Source organism: Mirounga angustirostris, unplaced genomic scaffold, assembly GCF_029215605.1.
Source record: "Mirounga angustirostris isolate CCGP_5_RB_7025 unplaced genomic scaffold, mMirAng1.0.hap1 SCAF_8, whole genome shotgun sequence".
NCBI classification, from domain to species: domain Eukaryota; kingdom Metazoa; phylum Chordata; class Mammalia; order Carnivora; family Phocidae; genus Mirounga; species Mirounga angustirostris.
Genome location: NW_026991716.1, coordinates 86,584,258 through 86,601,795, shown reverse-complemented (window position 1 = coordinate 86,601,795; position 17,538 = coordinate 86,584,258). Strand labels below are relative to the sequence as shown.

General features: G+C 38.0%; 1 protein-coding gene across 1 annotated transcript in view; it reads left to right on the top strand.

The window, feature by feature from the left end:
* Positions 1–13,637, top strand: part of ASCC3 (activating signal cointegrator 1 complex subunit 3) — a 357,501-nt gene extending 343,864 nt beyond the window's left edge. The window contains exons 38-42 of the mRNA XM_064597919.1: positions 382–533; positions 2,577–2,724; positions 6,011–6,220; positions 8,582–8,757; positions 8,840–13,637. Coding sequence (XP_064453989.1) covers positions 382–533; positions 2,577–2,724; positions 6,011–6,220; positions 8,582–8,757; positions 8,840–8,987 — 834 coding nt within the window. The 3' untranslated portion in view covers positions 8,988–13,637. The remainder of the gene's footprint in view (positions 1–381; positions 534–2,576; positions 2,725–6,010; positions 6,221–8,581; positions 8,758–8,839) is intronic.
* The last annotated feature ends 3,901 nt before the right edge of the window (positions 13,638–17,538 follow it).

Below are 17,538 nucleotides of genomic sequence, written 5' to 3'. Positions count from 1 at the left end.
GTCACTCTTCAGATGCAGCTTCTAATGCTTTTGATACAGTGAATTATATAGGTATTTGTTTGTAAAATACGCTGAGTTTTTCTCTTTGTTTTATTACTGGTTTCCATTATAACCTGGCTATATTTGCTACCCTAAAAAAAGCTAAATATTTGGCACTTTATAGGAAGTAATGTGTAACAAATGCTATTGGGAGTTTTGGTTCGTTCCTTCCAATCCAACTGTGGTTTGCTTTCTGGTTTTCATTTTGATTGTAGTAATTCAGAGGTATAATGCTTATTTTATGTTTGTTTGTTTTCTGTTAAGGTTAACATGAGATCCCCAATGGAGAAGGGAAGTGCCATGGTATTCTTATAATACGTGCATTTTTTTTTCCCTGCTCAGGCAATGCTGGATGTGGCTGCAAACCAGGGCTGGCTGGTGACTGCCCTGAATATCACCAATCTGGTTCAGATGGTGATCCAGGGTCGGTGGTTAAAGGACTCTTCTCTTCTTTCAGTACCAAACATAGAACACCACCATCTTCACGTTTTCAGGTAATAGTTGTAATTTTCAAAGTAATTGGCTTTTTAATTTCAAAAATAATATATTCTTTACCTGTGTTGTCACTTGAATTTCATGTTGTGCCTAGGATATTGATTCTTTACAGTGAAAATGCCTGTTTCCCAGAGGGAGACATGGCCTAGTGATATAAGGGTCTCAGTTGGAATTTGATCATCTACCACAAGCTGAATCACAATTCATTTTAACCTTCTCTTGTTTTCTATTTGCAACATTACATACATTTCTATTTTAACTGCACTTATTCCTTTACAATATCAGCCTTTATTTTAAAAGATGTTATGAAAATGCTTTGTGATGTAACCAAAATAAATGACCAGTTTCTCTTATTGCAGAATAGATTTGAGGGATCTGAAATCCGTAGTCAAAGGTAAATTGTACAAAATCTACAAAATGTCCAAAACTGGGTAGTTACGTATACTAGCAGCTCGAGATAGAACCCGTACTAAAAAGAAGGGTTTATATTATCATCAGATTATTTAACCTGTAGGTCCTGTGTACATATCCGCAAATATTTTAGCAAGGAAAAGAACAGTACATATTACAAGTAAGGTTGGCAGTGTCTAGATGAAAGTGTTGGTTTCACACCAGTGTTTCACTTCACTTGAGAGATGCTTTGCAGCTACAATGTTGGTTCACAGTCATGTAGACAAACAGAACAGGTTGCCATCAGGTACCCACTTCCTCTTGTCAGCTAGACTAAGGGGTGCACTCATTTGAGGCATCTAGTTACAGATGCCAACCAGAACTTCACACACACACGGGGGTCTCCTCAGAAAGTCCCTCAGTTGGACTCAAGTGTACTGGGTTCCAAGGCAGTCATTTCCATGGTGCTTGAGTGAATCCCCACCGTGGGATGTCCTGGAAACTAGAAGGCACGTTCAGAGAGTGAGCCACACCAGCAGCAGGTGGCATGAAGAAGGGAAAAGCAGACACCTCATGGCTGCAGTTCAGTTTCAGGAACCCTTCCAATACGGTTCTAAAAGTTATGGGAGTTGGGTTTCAACAGTAAAGTAGGTACGTAAGGGTACTGTTGCAACACAGCATGCAGATCTGTTTTGGAAAGCTGCTTGGGGTCTAGGAGATTTGATCCAGTTCTTTGCTGTCACCTGAGAAGCACTATAGTTATATGATTTCAATTGTATTTTTCTTCTTGCTATATAAACAGGAAATAGAGGGTAAGATTTAGGTGGACTATGTTCTTGGGGCTCTGGCACTATTGTGCTATAAATCTCAAAGATTCCCAAAATGTACTTTTAATTGTATGTTCCCAACAACTTAAAAATGAAAACTTTATTCAGGTAATTATATTAGAGACATTTGCCTGCATCCATTAAAAAGACATACCAGGGCTCTAGTTCTGTGCTTTATCCACATGGAAGCACTAGTATACATTAGTGCCCTCCTATAGAAATTCACCCCTATCTGTAAACCCTAAGTAGTTACTGAGCTCACATTTGATTTACACATCTTACATCATCATAGCCATACTGCCTTGGATTGATATATTAGAGAATGCTGGCTGATTTTGAAGCTTAATGATAATGGCCTTTAAAAAGTTGGATAGCAGTCTTAATTTTTTTTTTTTAAGATTTTATTTATTTATTTGAGAGAGAGAGAGAGCATGAGGGGGAGAGGGTCAGAGGGAGAAGCAGACTCCTCGCTGAGCAAGGAGCCCGATGCGGGACTCGATCCCGGGACTCCAGGATCATGACCTGAGCCGAAGGCAGTCGCTTAACCAACTGAGCCACCCAGGCACCCAGCAGTCTTAATTTTAAAAAACTGTCCTCCTTAGGTAAGTTTACCTCATTAGGTAAACTTTCAGATCCTTCAAATCTACTCTGCAATAAGAGAAACTGGTCATTTATTTTGGTTTAGATCACAAAGCACTTTCATAACATCTTTTAAAATAAAGGCTGATATCGTAAAGGAATAAATGTAGTTAAAATAGAAACCATCAGGAATTCTCATTTGTGCCATGAAAGAATTAGTTGGTTAATGTTGATATTATTTCTCAGGAAATGGAGCCCAGGTATAAAGGGTGTACGTGGTGGGGGCCATGGCCTCATCGATTGCCTTCCTGAACTGATCCATGCCTGTGGAGGGAAAGACCATGTATTCAGCTCCATGATGGAAAATGAGCTACCAGCTGTAAAAATGAAGCAGGTCAGGCCATTGTTTCTGTGTTTCACAGCTTCCTTATTCTGTCTGGGAAATTATACCAAGAGTTTTCTAACTTAAAGCATTGGTTTTGGAGTCAGACTCACCTGGGTTTAAATTCGGTCTGCCATTTACTGTGATTATGAACATGGACACATCATACTTGTCTCACGAAGTTTTGTGAAAATTAAGCAGGATATTATTATGTCAACTGCTTTATGCAGTTCCTAATATAGAACAGAGTCCAATAATAATATTAAAAATAATTACAGTAACAATAATTAGTAGTAGCATTGACATTATTGGAAGTTGATTCAGTATAATGCTGTTAAAGAAGCTTAGAAAGGCCTACAGTAGCTTGTCCATCACTAACTAGGCTGCATTCCCCACTTGGGTATAAATTTCAGTTGGGTAGATTTTCATGCAGTTCTCTCAGTTACGTTCTTAATACCCTCCCTTTTTATTTTAATCACTTTATTGTTCCTAGATTCTAAAGTATTTCTTTAAGTAAGCTTCTTATTTGTATACCATGTAACAGATAGAAAGCTAAATCTATGTTGTAAAAGACAACGTAGGTCATTTCTCCAAACCATCTTTGGAAAGGCCAAAAATATGAACGAACGATGCCAGAAATATTTGGCATATATAGACTTTTAAGTCTTAAGCAGTTTCACCCTAAACATGTCAAACATTCAGGATTTATGACATAATTAACATATTGACTTGCAAATGCAGCTATTAAAGAAACTTCTAAACCACGTCATTCTTTTTTTTCCAGTGGAACTTAGTTTTGAGCAACTTAGAAATAAGTATTATAGGCATTAAAGTCTGATTGTTCAATTTCTGTTGAACTCAGAATTGGCACAAAAAACAACTTAAATAGTCATAATAAGTGCCTATCTTTCTAACTAAATTACCATCAAAATTATGAATAAAAACAATGTATTTAAACCAAAACAAGGCTTCTGTTAGCAACAACAGATTTCTAACCTAACATACACTGATTTCAAGCCAAGTTTTAGATGTGATGAAAAATTAGAACATTGTTATAATTAGTTCAGGGAGAACTCAGAAGTAAACTTACTTAATTTATTTGCATAAATTGCCATTCTGTTATCTTTAAAACCAAATGCAAATTGGCTCAGTCTGATATGATGATGGTTATTTGGCTCAAAAGTGCTTCAATTTGCAGAGCAATCTGGTGTCGGCTCTGCAGTGAGGCGATCCCAGGTAACATACAAATCCTGAATTATTCCAGAAATTAGTATGTTTAAAGCATCAATTTAAGTGCTAATTGCAGTAGTAATGAGAAAAAGCAGTACGACTGTGAGATTTGCATCTTCTACCCCATCAGTATGCCTGGAACGGCTGCTGACTGGCAGAGGATTTGGCTGCTAATTAAATAATTGTATGCATGGCAGTGCTCTTGCCTGATTCAATAGATGAAGATTAATCCTCAGATAAATATGTTTGGCTGGTATTGAAATGTCTTAGCAGTTTCTTTAAAAATAGCTTATTTTATATATATATATATGTGTGTGTGTATGTATACATACACCGAACAAATATATGTATACACAACAAGGATGAAAAATAATAATATCAAGTGCTACAAAAAAGATCACATATATATATAAAAACCAGATCTGACTTCTGGGAGCCTTGTAAAGTAAAATCCCAACGAGTTGCTAATAACTGAAAACATCTCTGGGTAACTAATTTAATAGTACAAGTAAAGAAACATGAAGTCTTGCTTTGTGCAGTAAATGTTACTTGTGTTGTCTCACAAAGTTAAATGCTTTACAGAAATTGTGTGTTTAAGTATCCCCTTGATCACTTTTCTACTCTGGCCAGGCTTAGAACATCAAGTGGAATAGCGTCTATCCTCAGTGACTATTGGTTCTAACAGGGGATAGGCTGTTACCTTGATGCACAGTGTAGACCGTTCTGTAGACCAATAGCTTGACTATTTCAAGATCTATTCCAGACATAATTTCAGATTCACAAGACAAGTTATAGGATTGTAGGTGGATTGAAAATTTGCATTAGATTCACATTTTTTTTAATTCCTAAGGGGTAGTTTGATTCATCAGGGCTACTTCATTTCAATTAGGTATACTAGGCAGCAGTAAAGTCTTAGCAATCAGAACATCAAAGCCTATAAGGGAATCTATGGTATGTAGTTAAGAAAGAAAAGAAGATACAAAATTAAAGTATTCATGCACTTCTAAAAACTAACTTAGAAGGTGATGACTGATAAAACCAATTTATTGAGAAGTTTTCTTGACTGATAGTGACATTCTAAATAATTATAAATGTTAGGAAAAGGTGACAATGTTATGTGATAACATTAAGTTTATTTTGTTACATCCTTTCTGTAGACTTAGAAATTCATTTGTTCATTCATTTGATAAAGGTGAGCACTTGCTATATGTATACTGATTTCTCAAAATGTCTTTCAATTTAAAGAGCAAGAATAAAATTGGTAAAATATTTTCTATCCCCTTAATATACATCATTTTAATTGGTATTCTCAATATAATGCCCAAAATACATATTTATTTCTAGAAGGACCCTAGACTTACAGGCTTCCTTGTGATATATAAACATATAGAAATGTTTTCCTTTCAGAATAAATTTGGAATATGGACAAAAAAATCATTCTGTACAGTAAATAGTCAATGAATGATGCTGAGTGACATCAACAATTGCATCACAACGTTTTTTTTTTTTTTCAAGTTGTCTTTATATCCCCCAGTAATGCTCTCTGCCTTAGAAATCACATACATGTTAGACCAGATGCTTCTCTAAAGCAAACCAGCTCAAAAACAAACATTTTTTTTAAACTTACTGTTTAGTATAGTCAATAGCCACTCAATATCTAGGTGGGATTTATAGTGAAGGAGTCATGTGACAAGTTTAGCAAATGACTAATAGTTTTTTAGTTGCTTTTAAAAGGATTTAAATTTTTGTAAACTACAAAAATTAAAAGCACTATTTTTACCCACAAACAAATGAGTACAAAAAAAACCTGGGAAATCTGAATAAGAACTGTGCATTGTGTCAGTGTCGATATCCTGTATTAATATTGTACATTAGTTTTGAAAAATGCTGCCATTGGGGAAACCGGGGAAATGGTGCACAGGATCTCTCTGTATTATTTCTTATAACTGCACTGAATCTAGAATGAATCTCAAAACAAAGAGGTGGATTTTTTTTCAAAGTACAGTTTCTTAATCACTGCATTTCACATTACCTTTCCTTACTATCTTTTCTTCTGTTTTTTATTCAGGCATGGAATTTCTTATCCCGCTTGCCAGTGATAGATGTTGGCTTAAGTGTTAAAGGCTGGTGGGATGACTCAGAGGAGGGACATGGTGAGCTCTCTATCACAACTCTGACTTCAGACAAACGAAATGACAACAGGTGGATCAGATTGCACGCTGATCAAGAGTATGTGCTTCAAGTCAGCTTGCAGAGAGTCCACTTTGGGTTCCACAAGGTATAGTGTTTGGTTTCCATTCTCAAATGCTTCACACCAGGTCCCGGCATGCGCCACCACACATATCTTTTATATTATTAACGTGTCCGTGTCATTCACGAATCCTGCTTTCTCAACTGGCCTTAAGCGGTGAGAGCCAGTCTTCTGGAACCAGTCAGTTCTCCTCATGTGCCATTTTTCAGCCCCAGAATATGCACCTTACATAATAATATCTTGCCTGGAGTACTGTTCTCATATGGTCTGTCTACTCAGCCCTGCAGAATTTCCTGGAATTTGGAGTACAGATTCTCTGGCCCTACTTATCAGACTGGCTGTATCAGAATCTCAGAGGGAGAAATCTCAAGATCTGTCCTTGTACCCAGCATCCCAAATGATTTTTAAGGTCATTAAGGTTAGAGAAGCACTGCCTAGGGGCACTTTGAGACAGAAACCACATGTAGCTAGGTGCACAGGAGGGCAAAGCGTTCCCCCTCAGCTCCGTGAGTTTGAGTAAGACACTAAAGCTTTCCTGTGCCTCAGTTGCCACATCTTCCCTCTTCCTTCGCTGGAACGCACACGAGAGCGCTTCTGTCAGTGTTCATAGAGGCCACATGTTCATTTCAAACTACTCTTGTCTTTGCTGTTACCTGTGACACAGAAACTTAAACATTTGTCCCTCTAAGAATATTAGTATAGCGCATGTGGGCAGATTGGTTTTTAGTACCATAATAATTGAAATAAAGAATTTGTCTTTTTTTTTAACACTTTTTTAAAAATTTTATTATGTTAATCACCATACATTACATCATTAGCTTTTGATGTAGTGTTCCATGATTCATTGTTTGTGTATAACACCCAGGGCTCCATGCAGAACGTGCCCTCCTTAATACCCATCACCAGGCCAACCCATCCCCCCACCCCCTTCCCCTCTAGAACCCTGTTTGTTTCTCAGAGTCCATCGTCTCTCATGGTTCGTCTCCCCCTCCGATTCCGCCCCATTCTGTTTTGGCCCATGCTGTCAGTGGCACTCCCATGTCTAAAATAAGCCCTCAGATTAAGGAGGGCACGTGATGTGAGAAGCACTGGGTATTATACACAACTAATGAATCATTGAACCCTACACCAAAAACTAATGATACACTACTCTGTGTTTGCTAATTGAATTTAAATTTAAAAAATAAATAAAATAAAATAAAATCAGCCCTCAGGAATGAGGTTGTGGTTCATGAGTACTGCCCACTCTGTTTCAAACACAGAATGGTCAGGAGCTTTCTGTCGTTACATCTTTTTAGCCCTGTGCCTTCGGGTCCCATCTCATTTAATTTCTAATTCTAAAAATCAGTCAGTGTAAGTATGAACTGATTGGCCTCTGATATTTCAGAGGCTTTAATGTGAGCATTTTTATATGATCTAATTTATCCCAGCTTACAAAAAAAAATAGTAATAATCATACAGGTAAAATCATGGGGAAAAAACTAAGATTTTTCTACCTTACTATTACTACTTAAAATTAGATTTAATCATACTAGAAAAACTCTCAATTTCTTTCTAAATGCATAAAAATGCATTGCTCTCAGACTTCTCTTTTAAAATGTCTTAAGTATAGCATCTCCCTCTAGAATATTTAATGATGTCTGATTGAGAGCAGGTCATTATTAGTAAATTTTATTCCATAATGTCATTGTCTTAAAGAATCACTAAAATAATCTCGGATTTCATAAAATCCGTCTAAAGTAAAGACTTCAAGTGCTGCCATTATGGTGATGTAGGTTCTTGGATTGTGGTGATTAATGTATTTTATATATTGCTTGGCTTACAATTTCCCATTCCTCAAAGAAAGGATTTTTTAATATTGCCATATTAGAATATATGCTTTTTTATGTGAGTTTTAGTCTTGGGTCAAGGGAAGGTATTTATATTATATAGTACTTTTTATCTTGAGTTCCACGGTCTAGTCTTGATTGTCTTTTTTTCCCTAGGTATCAGTTTCTTGTGAATAAGGCTTTGGAAGATTTGGTTAACATGATTGTATCTCAATTCGTTCATCTGCAAATGGGGTATTAATATCACTTATAAGAATGATGTGAGAATTTACTAATTTGATACTAAGATTCAGGGCTTTCTGTTCTAACTGAGCCAAATATTCTGGTGGTTATAGGCACAAAGTAGTATCTATAATGTGCTTCGAGAGTCCTGAAAAATGGTAGGTGATAGCATATCAAAGACACCAAACCAGAAAATTTAAAACATCCCAGATAGATAAACTGAACCATATAGATTTATGGCCTTCAAGGAAAACAGCTTAGCCTTTTAACCACAACCAAGGAGCATAGAAAGTCTAGACATTATTAATGGTTTATCTTTTTTTTTCCTGGTTTACAGGGAAAGCAAGACAGCCACGCAGTTACTCCCCGATTTCCCAAATTAAAAGATGAAGGATGGTTTTTGATATTAGGAGAAGTGGATAAGAGAGAACTTATCGCTTTGAAAAGAGTAGGATATGTTCGAAATCATCACGTTATTTCCATTTCTTTTTATACCCCTGAACTACCTGGAAGGTAAGCAGAATCTCACCACCAGAGTTCTGAAAGAATTAAAGATGTCTGTGGTTTTACGTTTTGTTCTGTTTTTATGTTTTAGGTATATCTACACACTGTATCTCATGAGCGACTGCTACCTTGGCCTGGACCAGCAGTATGACATTCATCTCAACGTCACACCGGCGAGCATTTCCGCACAGGTCAACGAGGAGGTCTCTGAGGCCTTGACTGACCTGAAAGTGAAGTAACCTGACCCGAACAGTCCGTTTGAGAGAAGTGGTTAAGCAGTCTGGCTGTTCATTCATCTAGACAAAGTCGAATCACTTGATGTCTGCCTTGGTGGAATCAACTTCTGACCTCAGGACACCCAGAAAATCGACAGCGGCCGCAGGATTGGCTCCGGCGACACAAAGCTAGCTGAGGTGGCCTTTTCACAAATGTTGCCTTTTTTAGTGTTGTCTTCATGGGTTTCTTGGTATGTGAAATGAACACGAATGTAGGAGAACCTTTGTGTATATTGAGATGAGATTTAGGAATTACCCATCAAATTTTGCATCTCACAGTGTAATGTTTACAGGAATGTTGGTTTGTTTTTTTCTAAGGGAAACTACACTGAGGTGTGACAGTGTTAGGATTTGTTGTAACAGATTTCTAACCCTGCAGTATAAAACACATAAGAGAAATCTGTATGGAGGCACATAATGTGGGTTGTTAGCAAAATTTATACTTGGATCGCATGTAGTTTCAAGAATTTCTTACAGTCAAAAATGTTAATAATATATGATGTAAAATTATATTGCAGAGCCCAGTGATGATAAAGACAACAGTATATCCTGATCTTAGAAAATGTAGATACTGTAACTGGTGGAAATAAAATATTGAGTGTGCCACTTCAAGACAAGCTGATTCAATTCTCTCTCCTGCTTCCTTCCCATTTATTCCCCCTTACTCTTCTCTTCTTTTCACGACCTCTACTTCAAGACTACGCTTCCATTCTCTTTCTGATATATTTATTTACACAAGGAGAGAAGTACAGTCTAATTCGTGTTGTAACATGGACAGACCACACAGTACAATTCCTCATCCTTATGCTTTCCAAGACAGGTCTGAGGCAAACACAGAACATTTTCAACCCCTACAGGTAGGTTTTCACTTGTGATAAAGGAAGTGTCTCTACGTCCATACAGTTTCCATTGCAAAAAGTACTTTTTTCAAACTAAGATGTTGTTAGAATCCCATGTCCATATAATAATATACAGTCTAGTGGAATGAAATTCTATCCTTGGAAAGTAATTTCAGTTGTTCCTGGTCCTGTAATGAATTATTTTAAAATACTTTCCAATGTAACCACCTCAAGTACTAGAATTTTAAAGTTTTTCATAAACTGGAATATATTGCTTTTGTGTACTCCTTTTCCATGCTGAAAAATCATAATAATAAGGGCGCCTGGGTGGCTCAGTTGGTTAAGCGACTGCCTTCGGCTCAGGTCATGATCCTGGAGTCCTGGGATCGAGTCCCACATCGGGCTCCCTGCTCAGCAGGGAGTCTCCTTCTCCCTCTCCCGCTCCCCCCTCTTGTGCTCTCTCTCTCTCTCACTCTTTCAAATAAATAAATAAAATCTTTTAAAAATAATAATAATAATAATAATAATAATAATAATAATAAAATAAGAATGAATAAAAGTGGGGTGGGGAGACCAGGCATGCACTTTGCAAAATTAAATCTGAATGACTAATAGGAAGATACTGAAGTCCAGTGGGTACGAGGGGTCTGAAGGGCTCTTGTCTCAGAAGTTTACTTCACATAAACTTTAGAGTTATTTCTGCTTTTCCTACAGTGGCTATTTCCTCAATGAAGTTCATACCTTAACCACTGTTCTTGTGGAATTAAATGAAAATGAAAGATTATAGACAAATGGTCACCAATCTAAAGGCAGCTGAGGAGAAACAGTCTCATTGTCTTCATGTTTATCAGCATCATTCCTTTTTGTTGAGAGACCATGCAGGTGTGGGGAGGTAGGAGCTCTACTTCACTGGACATGTGACACAGGACATAAGAGCAATAAGAAGGAATTTCTGTTCTGTCCCTCAGAGAGAGGGAAAAATAATGTGACTGATTAAATTCTAAAATTAAAAGTGATTAGTTTACAATAAGGTGCAGAAGACACCAGTGAGGCAAGGTGTGCCTGGATGGAAACGTTCCATTCCCAGTGAGTGATGAACACTATTTGTCCACGGCTTTATTCTCGCTCATTAGTCAACCAAAATGTTAGTGTTAAGTGTACATTCTAACAGGACATGTGCCAACATAATCAGACTAATTTCATATTCCATTTTATATTCCTCTGGATTTCATCAAGTTCAAATAATTGAAATGCCAGTCAGATACTCATTCTAGGTAGTATGTTGAGTACTCTGATACCCACCTGAATCAGAGACATATCCTGCCCTTAAGTCAGCCTAGTGATGAAAATAAGAGGTAGTTATAATAAAAGTAATTGCAGCAGTGAGATATTATTTTAAAAAATCATGAAAGGACATGTAGGCTGAGATTTGAAGATGATTAGAATTGTGAAGGCAGAGATGAAAGAACATTCCAGGTAGATCAGCATTAACAAAAGCTCTGAGATAGCCCCATCTCTAGGAAGTCCAGTTGGTCTGCCTTTTCAGAAACATGAGAGGGATCAATAGGCAAGAAGGATGGAAAAATCTGGAATGACCTTAAGTTAGAGGGTAAGGACAGCAAGTCTTATGTGTATACAGTACAATTCCTTGGCAGGTCACCACAGAAGATTATGACAACGGACCTTCTGAGAGTGGAACAGAGAAGTGGAGACATGAGCTAGCCGGGAGTCTGGGAAGGCATGCATCTGTACCTGTGGTGGATAATGCGTACTAAATACTGACAAGAAGCCCAGGAAGTGAGAACCAAATCAAGAGTTCTGGCTCTGTGGATAGTAGGTCATTAATAGTAGATTGTTAAGAGAATAATTTCAGCAAAATGGGGAAGGAGGAAGCTCAGGTAAGGCCTGAGTGGGCAATGAGAAAGGAGAGGCAGTAAGTTCCACAGACTTCACTTAGCAAAGGTCTAATGAGATGAAGTGTGTGGTGGGATAGGGTGGACATTAGTTGGAAGAATCAGAAAGCCCCTGCAACTTCCATTCCTTATATATACATTACTACCATTGAACTGAAGCTAAAATTCTTCACCCACACTCCCAAAAATACTTGGGTTGTTCTTCAGTCTTATCCCTGTTCTCCCTCAGGGCAAAGTGGATTCATTCTCTTGCAAACAGGTCCTCTTGTTTCTTGTTACAGTTAGGAACAATTGAAATTCAAGTGTCAGAAACAATCCCACATCCCTACAACCCCAACATAAGAATGCAGGACCTTCAGCCCCAACAATGAGTTGACATGGATAAGGAACCGTTCTCTGTCTATACTTTCCAAATTCCATGGTCAGCTTTTTGATGGGAAGAGGATACAGTGACGGGATATTTAGTCACCAAAAATTACCTGTTTCCTCTTACCTTCACACACACAGATGATGCAACAGTGAAAATCTACAAAATAAGCCCTCGTCCTCAAGTTTTGACATTCCCTTCTAGTAAACTAATTCAGTAGCCTAGAAAACTCCCCAAGCACACTCTCCACACACACCTCCAGTTGCTCAGACCAAAAACCTTGGAGTCATTCTGACTCCCCTTTTCTCCCAACTCACACCTAATTTGCCCACAAACCCTTTTAGCTTTTCCTTTAAAATCTATCCAGAATCCAACCATCTTTATTGCTACCATCCTCATCCACACCACATCCTCCTGCCCAGCCTCCATACTGCTACTCTTGCCCCTTATAACATTTTCTCTCAACAACTAACATCCTTTTGAAAGGTTTAAGTCTGATGATTAGCCTGCTCTGCTCACAATCTTCCAAAGCCTTTCCATCAGAAGAAAAGCCAAACTCTTCACAGTGCCTACAAGGTACTGCATGGTCTTCGCCTCTTCCCCTAACTACCCCTGACCTCATCTCCTCACTCTCCCGCTTGCTCACTCCTCACCAACCTGAGTGGTCACCTTGCTGTTGGTGAACATCATGCACAACCTTTGCTCTTACTACTCCCTCATTCTCGACAGCTCTTTCCCCAGACACCCACAGGTCTAACCATCTTAGTTTAAGTGGCAACCCCACCCGAGCCCACCAGTCCTCCCCATCTTCCTTTCTTGTTTTTCTCCATTGTTCTTATCACCACAGAAATATTTGTTTATTGTTAGTCTCTCCTGACTAAGCTTCAGGAAGGCTGGGATTTATGTTGCTTTTGTGCCTGGATTCATTATCAGGACCTACAGCATTACCTGGCACATGGTAGCTGTTTAATAAATACTTGCTGCATGACTAAATGAACATGAAGACACAAGGATTCTAAAATACAGCACACACACTTCAGGTGACTCTTCTAGAGATCGCAGCTAGTCTCACAGATTCACCAAGAGCAGGGTACTTACCTGAACTTCTTACAACATGTCCTCAGAGGAAAGGGATACTTAGGTTAATTGGTAGTTTTATTGTCATGATGACTCATTATTTATGGAAAAGAAGAATGAAATATTTTTATGTAGCAGTGGATCTTGGATATTATAGTTATTTTAAAACTTCAAATTATAATAAAACCTTTTCAGCCTGAGGTTGTACTCTGTCTTCTCTCACCAGATGTCTTTCTTTCCACCATCACTACTGCTAACTATTCACGATGAAAGGGTCCCCAAACAGGAACTCCATATGCTTGAAGAATATGAACTCATAATAACTTTGGGCCTTCTCTCTTTCAGAAATAATCCAAACTGAGTAGGCAAAGGTTATTTCATGACCCAGCTTCTTTAAAAAGAAAAATCTGGGGACACCTTGGTGGCTCAGTTGGTTAAGTGTCTGACTCTTGATTTTGGCTCAGGTCATGATCTCTGGGTCATGAGGTGGAATCCCTCATCTCCCTCTGCCCCTCCCCCAACTCGTGCTCACTCTCTCTCTCTAAAATAAATAAAAAGAAAATAAAAAGAAAAATCTGAAGGAAGTTTTAAATCTTCAGATTGAGTTATTAGTAAATATAAAAAAACTTGGCTTCCAAGATATGTATTGAGCCCTTAGATTAGCTTTCTTTTTCTGCTTTCAGGAATCTAAATTCTAAATCTAAGCAAAAAAAGGAGATAAAAATTTGTAGTTTAATGAGTTCTAGTTACAGTATTTTAGGGTCCTCAAAAATTCTGAGATGATTATTGATTCCAGGTTGTCCAGGAAGCCTGATTTTAAGTAATGGAGAATGGTTGCAGTGACTTCTAGAAAGTTATTCCCACAATTCCAGCCTCAGCTCTTTCACTTTTCATCATGAGCATTCTGTACTACCCCTGGAAAATAAAATTCTTCAAATTTGAGGCTTTTAAAGGAGATTTCAGGGTTTCCACTTTGCTTGAAACTTCTTCCCAAGTCTTTTGCATGTCAGTTTGAGAAGGATCTTGGGATACTATTCAGAGGTTTGATCCAGTCTTACCCAGGGTCAAGCTTTAGGCCCAGACAGCCGCATCTGAATGGATACTTAAATTTTTATTGTTATTCTTCAACTAGCCTGTAATTTGGAAAATATTTCTAAATGCATATGATTAAAGTTTCATGAGTAATACTGTATCTGTAAATTAATGTTAACCAGTTCATTATAGAGAAGTCCTGGAGAAAATGATGGATTGCAAATCCATATTTGGTTGAGCAGAATCACAGCACCTCCTTGTCATTAAAAGTTCTTTGAATCCCCAAATCCGTGTTTCCTTACTTGTTATCTCGATTTTATTTGGATTTGTTAAACTACATAGATGCCATGCCTGTCCATTGAAAACAAATATAGTTATCTTGAATGATTGCACCCTTTGATTCCAAGTCATATTGAAGGCAGTTTTTAATGATTTGAGGATTGTAGGCCTGATCTAAGATGAATTTTATTCCAGAGCTTTCAACCCTAAGGGATCTTGGAATCAGAAGATTGCACTTTGCAGGGTGTGGAGGGCTGATCTACAGCCAGTTTTAGAACTCCCTAGAGCTAATCCAGCCCATATTTCCCAGTGGCCTCTAAAGTGCCAACCATTCAGGAGGGAATGGAGCTTCTGAAATAACCACATAATTCCTGCAAGTGAAAGGGCTAACAGTAATGCTGACTGCCATAAAAATGAAACTGCTTTTTTCATGGCTTGTAACCAACACCAAAGCCAATCAGAAAAGGGAGATTCCAAAAATGTTCTTCAGGGTAATATATCAGGATTGGTGCGTATTTTCCAAAAGTAATAGTCTAAAAGGACAAACTGTATTTGGATGCATAAGTCTAGGTTTGTGACTGCTTCGTAGTCAAATTGATGCAAGGGTTATTAAAAACAAAATACCATGGTGGACCAGCAAAAAATAAAATGGGTGAAAATTACAGAAGAGAAAGTTTGGATTGGGGCAAAATAAACTTCACAACACAATTATAAAATAATAAGCAGGCTACCATCAGAGATCTTCATTAATCAAACATTATCTGCTCCAACATTATAGTTGCCTCTCCACCAAACACCAGATCACACTGGAAACAAATCATAGCATAGTTCTTCAAGTATCTGAAATTGATACTACAAAGTGTCTAATAGCCGTTCTAACAGAATGCTAATGACTTCAATTAAGCTTTTAAATAAGCTTGTCTAATTACAATACCAAAACGAATGGGCGGTATACCAGGAATGTGCATCTTTGTGGTGTTACTTCAGCAGGGTGTTATCAGAAAAGATGCTCTGTCTCAAAAGTAAAGGCTTTAAGAAAGAAAGAAAAAAAAAGATGCTCTATTTCCTCTTTTTTTGTTTTTTTAAGATTTTATTTATTTGACACAGAGAGAGAGAGAGAGCAAGCACAAGCAGGGGGAGCAGCAGGCAGAGGGAGAGGGAGAAGCAGACTTCCCCAGAGCAGGGAGCCTGATGCGGGGCTCGATCCCAGGACTCTGGGATCATGACCTGAGCTGAAGGCAGATGCTTAACCGACTGAGCCACCCAGGTGCCCCAAAGATGCTCTATGTCCTATTACAACACAGTTTCACCAGGGATCTGGAAGGAATAAGTAGGGATTAAAAAGAAAAATTGGGCCTGTAGTATCAAGAGAAGCGGTTTGTGTTCTTTGGTTTTGGGGTTTGGGTTTTTTGGGTTTTTTTTTAATTAAGTTTCTGTAATGCTACCTTACCCCTGTGTTATATTTGGTGACCCAAGCATATATTGGAAGATTTAGGACAATATATCAGATCAACTCTCTTCTGTTACCATTTCTCACCTACAAAACAGGAAATACCTGCGTAGGCTTCCTCTCGTAGTGGTTGGCTCCATGGTGACAAGAAGGGCAGTGAACTTCATCGTTGTATACACAGTGTCTGGTACAAGTGTTTTATCAATTTCACTTAATGAATCATTTATGTGAAAATGCTTAGAAAATGATAAAGAGCTGTCAAGGGTAAATAAAAGGTAAATGAAAGTCTAAGGTGATAAACTGTAAATAAACTCATCCTCAGCATTGATTTTATGTCAGTGGGCAGTAGGCTAAGAGCCCACCCCACCATTGCTACCCCACCAAAAACAATAAAATCTCTGTACTCAGAGAGGGATTCACTTGTGTTCCATCCCTTTGTGCTACAATATTTCCACCTCTTCAAATTCAAATGCATGCACCATTTCAGTTGTAGCTCAGCATCCATGGAAATGGGGATTCCTTCAGTGGACCTTTTCTGAAAATGCTTTCTGGGAACATGCTCTGGTGGGATAGTGAATGGTACATAGAGGCCCCAGACAATGAAAGAGAGGTCTCTGACCACCTCATTTCTACCCCTTCTGGTTTTTGAAGATAAACATCACCCCTTCACAATCTTGCCAAGAGTCATGTCCAAGTCAGCAGAAACAGACTATTCTGGAAGCAGAACAGGTTTTTAGAGCAACAGCGTGGGAGCGCCTCACACTTTCATGGAGTATTTGGGTGCAAGGTACATTGCACCCAGAGGGAAAGACATTTTAAAGCAAGTTCTAAAATTTCCTTAAAAGCATTTGTGTACTTTCCCTAACACTGCAAAGCAATACCCACTCTGCCCAATCTCCCTGGGAGTTGGGTTGCTCCCATGCTTGTATAAGCGTGAAAATCAATTTGAGGATATTCAGTAAAAACCTAAACCCTTTCCTTTTAAAAGCAAATATTTGGTTTTTCTTTCAGAAGTAACTATTTTTACACCATTTTATCCAACTTCTGAAACCTAATTCTAGCCAAAAATAAGGAGGAAAAAAACATGCTGCTGGCTTCAAATAGTGCTGTTTTTAGCAGAAGCCGTAAGAATAATATAGACATCTTAGTAAAACCTCAATCTTATTTTCTGATACTTTAGAAAAATGCATCCCTCTAAAAACACATTACCCTTCAAGTGGCCTTTGGAGAAACTGAAACATCGACGAAATCCTTGGATTGCAGCAAAGAACATTCTCCGTGGACAATTCCAATCAATTACAGAAACGTAACTGTACCCAGATCATATAATATACCACAGTGATGATCCTGGCTTCTGTCCATCTTGCAAAATGCTGCCTCTCATAGACATTTACCAGCCCAGATTTACTCTCGATGGATACTTTCTATGCTAAAAATTGTTTTACATTTGCATCTTCTATTTCAGTTTTGTCATTTCGTTATCTTTGCCCACTGTGTTAATTATTTTTGGATGCTTCATCCTATCCCCAAACAATATATCTGAAACACTCATGAGGAT